Source organism: Rhizopus delemar, genomic scaffold (assembly GCF_000149305.1).
Source record: "Rhizopus delemar RA 99-880 supercont3.13 genomic scaffold, whole genome shotgun sequence".
NCBI lineage: Eukaryota > Fungi > Mucoromycota > Mucoromycetes > Mucorales > Rhizopodaceae > Rhizopus > Rhizopus delemar.
This window is the reverse complement of record NW_027137839.1, coordinates 937,820-951,759: the sequence shown is the minus strand read 5'-3', so window position 1 is coordinate 951,759 and position 13,940 is coordinate 937,820. Positions and strand designations below refer to the sequence as shown.

The 13,940-nt window shown below is 33.5% G+C and overlaps 2 protein-coding genes across 2 annotated transcripts; both read right to left on the bottom strand.

Annotated features, from left to right (window-relative positions):
- Positions 1-330: 330 nt before the first annotated feature.
- Positions 331-7,290, bottom strand: RO3G_14229 (uncharacterized protein; the record flags this gene model as incomplete). Its single annotated transcript, XM_067668813.1, has 16 exons — positions 331-340; positions 409-1,066; positions 1,122-2,538; positions 2,596-3,137; positions 3,196-3,487; positions 3,543-3,656; positions 4,351-4,407; positions 4,465-4,509; positions 5,006-5,833; positions 5,887-6,143; positions 6,197-6,582; positions 6,645-6,703; positions 6,764-6,813; positions 6,868-6,925; positions 6,981-7,112; positions 7,171-7,290. 16 exons carry the CDS (start codon positions 7,288-7,290, stop codon positions 331-333), a joined length of 5,025 nt encoding a protein of 1,674 aa, XP_067524914.1.
- A 287-nt stretch (positions 7,291-7,577) lies between these two features.
- On the bottom strand, positions 7,578-8,392 carry RO3G_14228 (60S ribosomal protein eL6; the record flags this gene model as incomplete). The annotated part of the gene is made up of 3 exons (XM_067668812.1): positions 7,578-7,733; positions 7,795-7,869; positions 7,919-8,392. The coding sequence occupies 3 exons, from the start codon at positions 8,390-8,392 to the stop codon at positions 7,578-7,580; spliced, it is 705 nt and encodes a 234-aa protein (XP_067524913.1).
- Between the last annotated feature and the right edge of the window lie 5,548 nt (positions 8,393-13,940).

Genomic DNA, 13,940 nt, shown 5'->3' with positions numbered 1-13,940 from the left:
TGAAAAATATAGTAATCTTTATTTTTGTGCACAGTAAAAAGTGAATATTTTCCGATTTAATTTAATAAACAAAGCTTTCACCAACCTTATTCTTTCTTTACAACAAATAAGCCCATATTTTAAAGCAGAAAAATAAAAGGACTTTACAAAGCTTACTTGAACACATGCATTAACTTTTATTGATAATTTTGCGAGTGTTACATGATTTTATCTAAGGTTATTAAGTACAAAACGCATTGTATTGTTTGAAAGGAATTTCCTTTCAAACAAACGCTATTTTTTTTTTTTTCTATTTATACAAACGCAATTACATCTATGTCTTTCCTATCATTAATTAAGCCTATGTAACAAAGACAATAAAGAAGTTAGACACTGATAAAGAAAAAGGCAATAGCATATATGACTTACGTTCCCTTGCAGAATTTACTGCCACATAAACAAGGTATTTTTTCAGCTTCAATTGGAAACTTGTAATCATACGTTATCTCTTCTCCAGGCTCAATATCCCTATTTGCATATATCACAATCTTCTTTTGTTTATCTACTGTAATAATTTTGGCACTGCAATTAGGAGAGCAGCAGTGGTTGATAAAACGAGCTATACTTCCTCTCTTTGTTGCATCAATAACCGTATCATCATCCACTCTGAATAAATAGCTACTGCCAATACCGCATCTTTCATATTGTTTTTCCCTTTCTTCAGCAACTTGTTGTCGAATCATTTCTCCTACATATTCAATCACCATATCATTAACATCAATATGCTCTTCTGCAAACAATCCCCAATCATGAATAGGCGATTTTGCAAATTTGAGTTGTTTCTTTCGACTCTTTAGTTGATTGAATTTAAGAATATCAGAGTCTATTGTCTTTTTCTGCATTTCCATTCCAATAGCTAGACGACGATTATTGACTCGTGTAGCACGAGAAGATATTTTGCCGGACTCAGAGGGGAACTCGATTAATGCTTTGTTTCTTGGAAGATAAGTAGCCTTTACAGCATCTGGAATCTTGGTTACTACACAAGCTCTTGCGCATCCTCCACGAACAATATTTGTCACTGGTCCTAATGATTGACTTCAATTCCTGTTCATTTCTGGCCTTTTTCTCATTTCTCTTACCTTGTTCTTTGTCTTCGTATTTTTCCAAAATTGCTGCACGAAGAAAATAAAATTCTTCAACATCTTGTGTTTCATTGAAGGGATTAAAAACACTGCCTTCATCATCTTTTGATGTCTCTTCAAGGTCTGACACATCTGTATGTTCCAATAATATCTTTTCCAAAGCTTCTCGATCAAATTCCTCCTCTTCCTCTTGTTCTTGCTCTTCTTGTTCCTCTTGCTTTTCGTGATCTTCTTCGGTATACAAAGAGCTATTCGATAAAGTACCATTTTGGACTTTGTCAATAAATGTATATTTTTTCTTTCTTCCTGGCTTCTTTTTCGCTTTAATCGCTTCATATTCCTCCTCATTATCTGTGTATGCGTCTAATTTCCTTTGTCTTTTATTTACAATTGATTGCTTTTTGTTGTAAGCTCTTTTGCGTTTTTTGTTGGATATAAAATTTTCAAAGTCGTCATCCTCATCTGATTCATACTGCTCGACAGACCCGTTCTCAAATTCGAATTCTTCATCGTCTTCTCCATCATCCGACTCCTCTTCATCTTCATGAAGTTCCTGCCGAACTGTATCATCCTCATCGCTTTCCTCTTCGTCACTCAAATAGTCGCAAAGTCGTCTAGTTCGTCTCTCCTTTTGTCTTATGCGTACTGAGAGATCATCCTCTTCTTGATCACTACTCTCTGGTTCAGTACGATATTCACCTTCTTCAGAGCTGGAGCCCGTAGTAAATGCAGGTGTAGTTTCTTCTTGTGTTTTTTGATGTTTGCTGATATGTGCGCTTGATCCACTTGTTTCGTTATAATCATTTAATAAAGTATCAAATTTACGCTTCGTAGGCAACTCAAACTGCTGCTTTTTCTTAAATCTCGGCAATTTGGTGCTATTGGTAGTAATTGATTCTATAATACTCTTTTGGACCATTTGAACATTATCTAAACGTGCTTCTTTACTATCATTTAGTGAGGCTTCTAGACGTTTGGCCCGTTCTGTCTTTATAAAGTCATGAATTACTGGTCCTGCAATACGAGATTTTACATCACTGATGAATATGTCCGCCAGTTGTTGAAAAATTAAATCTTGGGCTGTTACAGGTTTATTAGGTATAATATCCATAAATGAGTTGGACAGGGTACTGTTGTCATTAGTCGTCGTCGTTATCGTTGCAATAGAGTTATAGTTGCTTTTCTCTTCTGTGTTTGTATGGTTATGACGGTTCTTGTCTGATTCGCTTTGTGGTTTATTAATGGTTTCATTTATTACTTTTTCTGCGGGCTTTTCATAGTCTGTTACAGGGAACTTTGATGTAATGACAAGTTTGTGGCCCAAAAGTGATTGTTGATTAGTGGCAATTAATGCCTTTTTTGCCAAAGGCAGCGAATCAAATACAATCACCCAGTTCTCGTCATCGGAATATACCTAATATAATATATACAGTCAGAATGATACACTAGATCGCTCTTCTCTTGTCTTTACATCGATACAATTATAATAGTAAAACATCTTCTTCAAATCCTCCAATGCGCCTCTTATAAAAGGCAAGCACTTTCTAGAAATAAGCAGCAAAGGATACTGCACATGCGGCTTTTCTTCAATATATCTTTTATCATCAGTGTGTCTTTTACTTCGATCTCTTCCCCAATCATTGTCTCTTTCCTTATAGTATCTCTCTCTACTTCTGCTGCGACTTCTGTAATGATGACTCCATCTTGAATGTCTTGAAGGATGGTCATAATGATAATGATCTGAGTATCTTGGAGGAGGATATCGAGAAGAATGGTAATGAGGAGGCCTGCTCCCATGGTGATGTCTTGAATATCCATAATCATCATCATAATAATCATAACGAGAATAATGGTGTCTTGCATCATGTCTCCGACTGTCTTCTCCATACCTATAATCGTCATTTTTACGAGGTGATGGCTGACGAGAACGAAGAAGTGTATGAGAGCGTTCAGTAGTTGGTTTATCTGATTTTATTCCTGATGCCTGTTTGATTGCTTCTCTTAATTTCTCACCTGTTATTACAGTCTGCTTTAACATATCACTGCATCTTTTTTATTTTCCTTTGCTTACCTGTTGCATCAAAGCAAACCCTAACACTTTCAGCAGACCCCATTCTTCTTCCATTGCCTTTTTCAACTGCCTGACAAGCACAAACATGGCCGTCTTGAATAGCGTCATTTTCAAAATGAACATGCGCAATGCCTAATGATCCGCCAGTGGTTGGACACTTTTCAATTTCTACTAAAGAAACTTGACCATAGATTGAAAAGTATGTTGTAATTTGAGTTTCAGTCATCAAAGGAGATAGCTGAGAGACAAGTACTTTTGTAAGAGGCTTTGGTCCAACAGAATGCTCATCAAACTATTCAAAAAGCTTAGTTTTGTTTTTAGAAAGCTTCATATAAAATTTACACTACTTTGTATTCAACAATATGTAGACGTCTTTTATACAGAAATTTGCCCTTTGAGAAATTTTTTTCATAGTTTGCTTTATCAATACGAGGATCTTGCAATGGTAATACTGAAGTAGACTGTTTAAAAAGAAATATAAGATTTGTGAATATGTATATCATATATGTGTACTAACAGTGATATCGTCTTCATACTGAAATATAGCATGTTTACTTTTTTTTAAGCCTTGAAAATCTAGCTCTGGGTCATAGATACATTTATAATTGCGACGACCCTTTTTTATTGTATTTAAAGAGCTTTTAAAATAGACATTAGATAAAGTAAATAGATTGGCTTTATTTTATATGTTACCATGTTGAATCCATAGAGAGATTCAAAAAAGCAGCAAATTATGTTTCTTGCTCAAGTGGTTTCAATTAAAAAAAAATAAAAAAGATGGGAGAGAAAAAGATAAAAAAAGGCTTTTGGTTTTTTGAATTGTGTGTTCCATGCTATTAAAAAAGAGTCACAACATGCTTTAAATCAAGTTGAACTCCAATTGAAAGCTGATTAAAATGCAAAACGAATAGACAAGAATCATCCATATTCCAAGTTTGCTTGTCACACGGTAACCGTTCATATTTGTGGCCAATATGGTACTTAAAAGTACAGTTATAAGTCCAGCAGATGTCACCATAATGGACGGTGAAATATTAAGCTTGTAGGGTTGCCCAGCTTTCCATATTTGATAAGACGATGATATACCGACTCCTAATACTGTATCTATGTGATCCTCTTTCGTTTAGAATAAAGAATTTTAAAAACTTATCTTACTTTACTTAATAATGGGCCTGCATAACAAGCGGAAATTGCCATTGTTGGAAATCCAATCTAATTAATTTTAGTGTAAGCAGCAATTTTTTTTATTTTATTTAGTTTTGTATGTACCTTTGTAAGAGCTGTATTTGCAACCAGATCGCCAGCACTATTTCCCTATGATAGAAACATTTCATTAATAAAGTCAAATACATGAGTGTTTCCTAATAAATTATGCGTACAAATGCAAAAATAGTAAGACCCATAATAGAATCACTTATTACAAAGATCTTTCCAAGTGCTTGAAGAATTCCAACCACCTGATTTACAAGCAAAAAAATCCAGTTAAGAGCGACAAAGAAGCCAACTAATGAAATCATCCAAAACCAGCTTGGAAGCTCATTTTTTCTTGTAAGTTTAAGAATGAGTATAGCAAAGATGAGTCCTATCAATGTTCCGATGCAAACAAGCATAGGGGATATGATCCTGTTTACTATTCATTCACAAAGTTTTTCTTTTAGAATTTTCTTTAACTTTTTGTTTTTAATAAAAGCACATTACCAGCTGCTAAGCTAAATACGAATGTTGAACTAAACACAGATTGAAGGGCAAGTAGTTGACTATTACATCCTTGGTTTGTACTTATTTCATTAGTAATAATCACTGACTTTACTTCACTGAACGGAGCTTCATTGTCAGAAAGAGGAACAGACAAGTAATTGTTTACTGCCAATGTGGATGCTGATTGCTGCTGTTGTCGTGCTTCGTTTGAGTCTTCACCAAAACCAAGAACATCATCCACCTTTTGTTCCTTCAGTTCTGCTACCGGCAACGTCAATGTAAAAACAAGCACGAAAGGAGCCGCGATGATAGCATTCACCTTAGAAAATGTTGTTTTTTTGCGAAAGTCTTGTAAAGTAGGGAACAAAGATTGTATTAAAGTTATCTCTTCTTCCTCAATCGCATTCTCTTCCTGTCCAAAAAGAGCAGACATGTGATTATCTGTTAAAGATGAGCTAAAACATTGATCCATGAAAGAGTATGTGGGACTAACGAGTTCATTGTAGCTTTGTGAAGCAGTAAGATAAGATTCACAGTCCAATGTAGAGTAACTTTGATCTCTCATTGAATGATAAAAGCTATGCTGTGGTGTATGTTGGCAGTCATAGAATTCTTCTGAATGCTGTTCCTCATCATCATTAGTAGGCGGAGCTAACCTAATCTCTGGAACAATTAATTCTGGATATCCATTTGATTCCAGTTGCCCATCATTTGTACGAGTCGTAGCTGCAGTAGGTTCTTGCTGAGTAGAAAGATAAGTAAAGTAGTCTTGAGTTGCTGATGACGTCAGTGCTCTTGGTCTATTTTTCTGATGAATATTGGTATTGTATTGGTATATACATCCGTGCGCTGGCATTGAGGCTTGGCGTTCACGGCGAGTAGGTGAAGGGATAACTTGTGAGCTCATTGCTCTTCTAAAACTGTTTATTTTTTCTTGAAACTAATTTACAAAGGAGTGTTAATATGAGCATGGTTATTTTTTGCTCTTTTTACTTCAATTGCACCAAATATAGATGTTCTAAAACCAGGCTTTGGAGTTATAGAACGCTTGTATGTTCTAGTGGAATGAGTACTTTTCGTACGTGGCAATCTATTGTTTGGATGCGAAATAAAAGTAGCAGAAGTAGGAGAAATTCCTTCGGGTGTTGTTGGTTGAAGGGAATGTCTTACACGCTGACTGTAAGAATCCGATAAGTTTGAATTAACGGAAAATCTTCGAGCAGGTATCAATAGACTAGATGGCTTTCCATCTAACATTGACAAGCTTTAGTGCATAAACATATTTTTATTTTTCCTATCTTACACTTTCTTCTTTTGGTAGTCAAATCATTTGGTAGTAGGCAAGTAGATTCATCAACTAGATCAATTTCATGAGCTGGCTTTTGTTCAATCATATTTGCATTGTTGTAGCCACGATTTCTATATGCACCAAGCATAACAACAACGACATAACTCACATAATATACAATCAAGATAATACCATGGTACCAATGTATGCTCTGATTATAAGCAATCCATGTCATAATCAACGCTGCACCTAATAAATAAGTAGCATCTCGCATAAAAGTGACCCTTTGGGATTGAAAAGGTTTAATAATTCCCATACAACCAGATACTACAGCCACAATAAAAAATGCTGCACCAATCAGTTCCCCTATGGCCAATGATCCAGCACCAGAATCCATCGCACTACACATATGCTTAGCGTTATGTTTCTTTTTTTTTTTTTTTTTTTTTGTATAAAAGGATACCTAAAAGTACTGAATAAATCAGGGCTTCCATTTCCAAAAGCCAAAATGGTAACGCCAGCCTTAAAAATAGGTATTTAATTCCATCTTTACGTTCCTTTTAACCACTATTTTATACTTACCATACTTTCAGATAATTGAAGTTTAGAAGAAATTGTCTGCAGATTGGGGCCTAGCAAATATGTATAAGATTATTTAATTTCAAAGCTAGATTTCTTGTTCTTACAAAAGAAATCTGAAGCCACGATACTAATAGCTCCAAACAATACGAGTAAACATATCAACTAAGAAATATGCATTAAAATAAAAGGAGGAGGTAACGGTTTAAACTTGATTTACAAGAATAATAGCTGCAGCCTGTTTCCAAATACCTAAACAATAATACAATTTTAAGTAAATGGCTGTAAATCCATCACAAGACGACTGGACAAATTCGCATTGATCCTTTTGTAATTCTATGTTTGAGCAATTCTATAAAGAGACAATAAACATTTGCGTATACATAATAGTTGCTATTGTTAGGAATTACATTAGAAAATGCGCTTATCATGTTTGTTTTTGATCCTTTAGCAAAAATAGTGAATGCTGTCAAAGTAACAATGAAACTGAACCAGCCAATAAAGAAACAAAGCCCTCGTTCACTTTTCATTGTACATTAAATTAGAAAAAAAAAAAAAAGAAAAGAAAAAGGGATAAAAAGAAAAACAAACGCATTATATATTTCATCCCTTACTCGTAAACACCCTACAATTAATTCCTCCTTATCCCTATTCTTTATTTTGCTTATTTGACAGCCATTAATTTCCAAATTTAGAAACAACATTGTTCATCTTGCATTTTCACACAAAAAGAGAGTTGGTTTTATTTATTCCTGCTTTTTTTATTAATAAATTTATGTCAATTTTCTGGCATTACTTCATATTTCTTTTCTTCAATTTAGAACTTCATGTCGTGAGGGAATTGACCCTTGCGAAGGCTGAAGGTAGACTTCAAGTAAGAAACGAAATAAGCATTCTTGGCAGCAACAGCAAGGATTTCCTTGTCAAGAGCCTTTTGGTCAGCAGCTTTGGATTCAGGGAAAGCAGCCTTCTTCTATAATATGACTTAGTTTATCTGTTGTAAAATTTCCCGCTGTGTTGTGTACTGTCTTTACCTGTTCACCTTCAAGGAAAGCCTTTTCAGTTTTGGCAGATTTCTTAAAGTAAGCATCATTGAATTTTTCATCAATCTAGAAAACAATAAATAAAATATACATACAAACATCTTCTTTATGTTACCTTGACGGAAGAGAGGTCAAGCTTTGAGGAAGTAGCAATAACATAAGCTTGGTTGACACGACGAAGAGGAACGCCGTTGACCTTGAAAGGACCAGTGACAAGCAAGAGACCAGAGTCCAATTGCTTCAAGAAGACAACACGCTTTCCGCGGTAGCGACCAGCCAAGAGGATCAAGACGGTACCAGGGGTGATGTTGGAGCGAAGAGCAGTCTTCTTAGCAGACTTACGGTTGACCTTGGGTTGAGGAACATCTTCAGCAGGGTAGAAACGAGGAGCCTTTTGGGCAGGAACGGTACGCTTACCGCCATTCTTGGCACCTTTGACTTCAACAGTCTTTTCAGCAACGGTTTGCTTAGCAGGAGCAGCAACGTTGGTCTTTTGGCGCTTGTACAAGGCCTTCTTGGAGTAAACAGCGGAACGGCTGTAACGGCTGACACCGGGAACAAGAACGGAATTTCTGGGAGCGTGAGCCATGTCTATTCAATTACACCTATAAAATAAGTTAATACTGAGATGTAATGCAAAAGGAAAGGAATAAGATGCTGTCTAAGCGGTTGTGTATTCAAAATATAAGAGAAATCAAAATGAAATTGAGTCTTCCAATTTAATGTATTTAGTGAACCACATGCATATTTTTTGCAGTTATGAAATTATTCAAGTTATTGTATTTGTTTGCTATATCAAATCCACATATTCAATCTATCCATCCATCCATCCATCTATTTATCCATTCGTTTTCAATTCTCTCCATTTTTCTGAATACATTTACGCTTTACAGCATCACCTTTCCGCATGTTCATATGGTTACCTAATAGGGCCGGGAAAAAGAAAGAGAGGGGTTTTGTAAGTGAATATTTGGCACTTATGCCTTCTTCGACTGTATCTAGACGTCCAGAGAAATCCACGCAAAAGCCAGTCATATTATAGTAGTCACATCAAAGCAGCCACAAATTTACGCCTTTTTTATTTATCCAAAAATTGTCGAATTCCTCATTCATTTTTGAATTTCGTTTTGATTCATGTTTTATTAAGACATTTGTATGTTCTCTAATAAAACAAGATAATGTAAAGTTTATTTGAAGAAAAGAACATCTCAATCAAAACCAAGTGCAGTTCAATTAGCAAATACTATTTACAAATATGTCACTAAATATTGGTATAAAATAACATGAAATAGCCAATGAACTCCTCAAGGTTAATATTGGTGTTAACGACTATTTTCATTACAAGTTACTTCTGTATGATAATACATAAAAGCACGTATTTCGGCTTAATACATCTCGCCCTCAACAAGATGAATAACAGATACAAGAGGATTTCAACACTTTAAACCTTCGATGAGAGGATTCCACGTATTCGATTGTGATAGAGAAGTTGTGTTCAAGATTGCTTAATAATTTTGAATTTATATAAAAATGAATCATGGGCTCCTTTTTGATGAGGCTAATTTGTTCCAGACGAAGTTTGATTATTCATCTGCAAATACAAGTTGTTTTAACAATGCTCCTGATATAAACACACATAAATGAAAAATAAATCAATTTAAGAAATAAATATAAACAGTCCACTTGCAGATCTTTGTATTAAAATTTATTAATACTAGAGCTACAGCTAAATTAATTAATCAGAAAGGACTTAATTAAATCTTTACGAAAAGGATATATATTCTAGATACAATGATATTAAATAAGAATACAGCATTTTTCAATCTCGTTGAATTTTATATTATGAGATATAACAGTCTGAGATGGTTATCAAATTCCATGTGGGCATTAAGAGCACAAGTATTGTAGATCTTGGTACCCTCATAGATTGAACTTTTTTGAGCGAAAATAAACCAAGGCTGCTGGTACCATTGATTTGAAAATAGAGTTCAATATGAAGCTCAATGCGCTGATGCATACCTCGTGTTATGTTATTTTGCACTGCACATCTGTTATAAGCAATTAAGGAAAGCCACACTTCTGCAAATAAGTCTCAGTTGATCAAATTAGCAACATCAAAATTGTCATTGTCAGTAATCTCACGAAGGAAAATGTATTTTGCCAAAGAGTACGGGTGAGTAATGGTGCTGTACACAAGGTTGACGAACCTTTCCAGTTGAGGATACAAGAGAGGATCCCCGCCAATACTATTCACGAAAGACTTGAGCTAGTGTGAGACAGTCAATTTCTAACATCCTTTAAAGAAAGCTTTAGGCTGTTGTTAAAGTTTTTGAGACAAAAAACTAAATAACTAAGCAATTATACTTTAGACTATCACAAAGAACATTGTACTTTCTCAGAAAAAACTCACATCAACAGATAGATGATTTAAACATATTATATTGCTTTTCTTAATAGTTCTGCAGTGTTTGGTTTAGAACAACATCGATTTGCACAAAGTTCTCTTCATATACTATTGCTACACTTTCCTAGTTTCTCGTTGTAAAATTTGAATGAAATTACAACTATACTTTTTTCAATATCACCACCAATTCTTCCTAAAAAAAAAACTGCTGAAAAGACAGTATAGTTCTCAAAATTAAAAAGCATTGAGACCAAGCCCATGTATATGCTTACTGACAAAGACATGGCATAAATCAATGTTATCTAGACTGAATTTGTTGACCATATCATGAAGACTTACCACTCTGTGTGCTTTGTATAATTCTACAGAATATAAGCATTTATCCATTAGCTACTTTTCTGTGGATATTCAAGTTATAATCGGGTTTACTAAAATCACTTTTGCTAAAAGTACTTTAATTTTAACGACAAAAGATGGTAATTAATAAATACAGTACAATGTTCATACAACTTTACTTGTTGCAGATAGTAATAAAAATTATCTTGCCATGGTTATTTTAAGATATGAGAAATCGTATAATCCCGCTTTATATTTTATTGATGCTGCGTTATAGTTGATCAAAATATATTTGCTTTTTTTTTTTTTTATTTGCAAGCAAAATTATCATGAAATCAGCAGAATAGTTTTGCTATTAATTGGGAATTTCTATATAATAAATAGCACATGTCCGGTCAGTACTGTCGATAGACTATGTGAGCTATTATAACATTGTATCTTCTTTACGCATCATAGCGTTGATAGTGCCCGTAAGTTAACTTTGAAATTAAACTACCTTTGACAATTTCATTAAACACAACTAGGCCTACCACTTTAAGCAATGTTTCAATCTTTTATACAGAGAGACTTTGCGAAATACCAAATTTACATATTGGGAAAGCATTTTTGTTATATAGAGAAATAAACGCGCAAGAACAGTTTGTGATCCTAAAAATTGTGTTCCTTACGACATGACAATTGAAAATTGAGTCTGTGAGTGCTCCACTTATCTTTCTGGCCAATTCTTCTGCTATTCATTTCGTATATGCATCAAAAACTAGCCTAATAATCATAAAATATGATTGAATGACTTAGATTCTTCTTTAAAGTAAGTGCTACAAATACTTACTGTTGATATTAATATTTAAAGATGACCCAAGAAACGATATATGCGCTAAAAAGAGATATTTGAACTATAGGCCGTTAGAAGAAAGATGAAATTCTTGGATTTGGGCATGAATAGCAATAATAATACTGATACTAATCATAAGAGTAGAAATTAAAGATTAAGCCACATTTCTATTAACATTAATGGTAAAGCAGAACTGTAAGAAGTACAGAAGAATACCTTACAACAAATTATGAATATATGGCCCTGGAAAGCGATATCCAAGTCGAATTTTTACTTGCAGTATGATGGAGGTTTAGAAGATCGCAACACCATAATTATCCATGAAAAGTTTACTGTACTCACTAGAAATTGATATATTATTCAGATTTAAGGGCAGTTAAGAAATACCTTAACATATAAAACTAGAACAATATCTTAAACATGGATTGATTAAAAAGAAAATATAAGATGCTTGAAGCATTTAAACCAAATATATCGCTTTTAATTAAGGATAATATAATGATTTTGATTACTATACAAATAAAAATTTTAACTCTAACAGAAAGATATCTAAATGTTTGGACTCGAAGAATAGCGTAAGCAAGATTCAAATAGTTTACATCATTAGCTATTGCCTGGAATTAAAGTAGACAATATTTTTTAAGGTTGTCAGTTGTATAAACTAGAATTTGATGAAGAATCATTCTTTTAAAATAAATGAAAAAATGAAAAAGGGCTTCTATAAACATGAATTAGAATGACATAATCTAAAGCATGATTGGAAGGAAGGCAATAATATTAATGTTTTATACGAAGTCCATTCACATTCTATGGAATATAAGTTATAGCGCACGCTTTATTATAGCATCACGATCAAACACTATTGCATAAGAAATCAACAATCATACCAACAGTTTAACTTTTAGATTACATTTGCTTATGACTAATGTAAACCATAGTTTTACCAAATTAATGTTTAACAGAAAGGATTCCTAGAGTTAATAAAGTACATTTTTCAATTATAAAACTTGATCAAAATTTACTGATTTAAAGTGGATAAAATAGCTACTGTTATGCGACTATGTATTATTTGAGCTACAATGACCAGCAATACGTCAAATAAGATATTATCTGAAAGAAATTGAAGACTGGATCTGAAAAAAGGTTAGGACACTGAGAGCGTTTGCCTTTTTTGTTAGCTAGTGGGTTTGTCGCAACCGAAACGGTCAGGTATCAAAAATTAATTTTTGAAGCACCTATACTCTCATCCCAAGATTCTGTTAGAGATTTGGTTCAGGCTATGAGCATTGCACATCATGTATGTGATTTATTAATTGAATATGTAACTCAAAACAAACTATAAAAAAGAAGAATTTGTAAATTTGTTCCCGAGCTGACATAACAAATTGTCAATAAAAGCATCAGAATAGAAAGCAAGGAGACTCTTTTGTTGCAAGTATCTTGCCTTTCTCCGTATTACCTGTGAAATCCTTGATGAAATTTTAACTTTAGACCAGTCAACACAAAAGATTATGTTTTTATACAAATCATCAGATTTTCTGGATTTTTTGTTTATGATACTGCTTTTGGGATGAAATATAAAAAATTCTAAGTTTATAAAGATGAGTTGACCTATACAGTATATTATACTTTTACTATTCGATAGAAAAATTCTTATGCTTTTGATATAGATATTATTTTAAACAAACTATTGATGCTTTTGTGTAGAAAAAAGAAAAATGTTGAAGTGGTTGCAGAAGCTCGCTTAAATGTAAAGGAGCCGAGTCTGATGAAGGATAAATATGTTTTGTTCCACGAAGTAAATACAAGCAGCCGATTTTATAGAATTGGCATGCCATTAGAAAATGACATAAAATCAAGACTGTATTTATGACCTAAACGTACCACTCTTGTTACAGCAACTATTTTAAAACTCGCTTTTATATACTTAATCAATGCAAATGATAAACATGGATATATGATGCGAATAAATGCTTCATCTTTTATTTCTTTCATTTAATTGATAGAAAAAAAAAAAAAAAAGCTTTGTAGTACTCCTGCATAAAGATGTAAAGATTGAGTATATAAAAATAAGACCACTGACAAATTTACGGAAATTACATATAAATTTGACAGATCAATAAAACCAACTGAAGAGACAAATGGGAGAGGGGGGTGGAAAGACAAAAGGAGGATAGGAAAATAGGAAGAACGTGTAACATGGTCGTTGTAAAGCTCTTTCTCTCCCTTTCATTCCATGATTTACACGAGTATTTATAATATTTTGTTCCCAAAAAGAAAAAATGGGGCTTTCTTTCCCTTTTCTTTTTCTAGGTCTAATGAACATATATTTGTTTATTTTATTGCTTATAATGCAGTTGGCGTTTAGTAAAGAACTTGATTTTGATCCAATTTTAGAAGAAAGCGGTCCTAGTGCTGGGAGTTCTCCCTATCGTCCATACAGTATTAAGATAAAATTATTGTATATGATTTATAAATACTTATTTAATTGCTTTAGTTGGATTACCAGTGACTACGTGGTCTATCAAACAATTAAATACGACGGAAAAAGAAAGTGTATGTAAC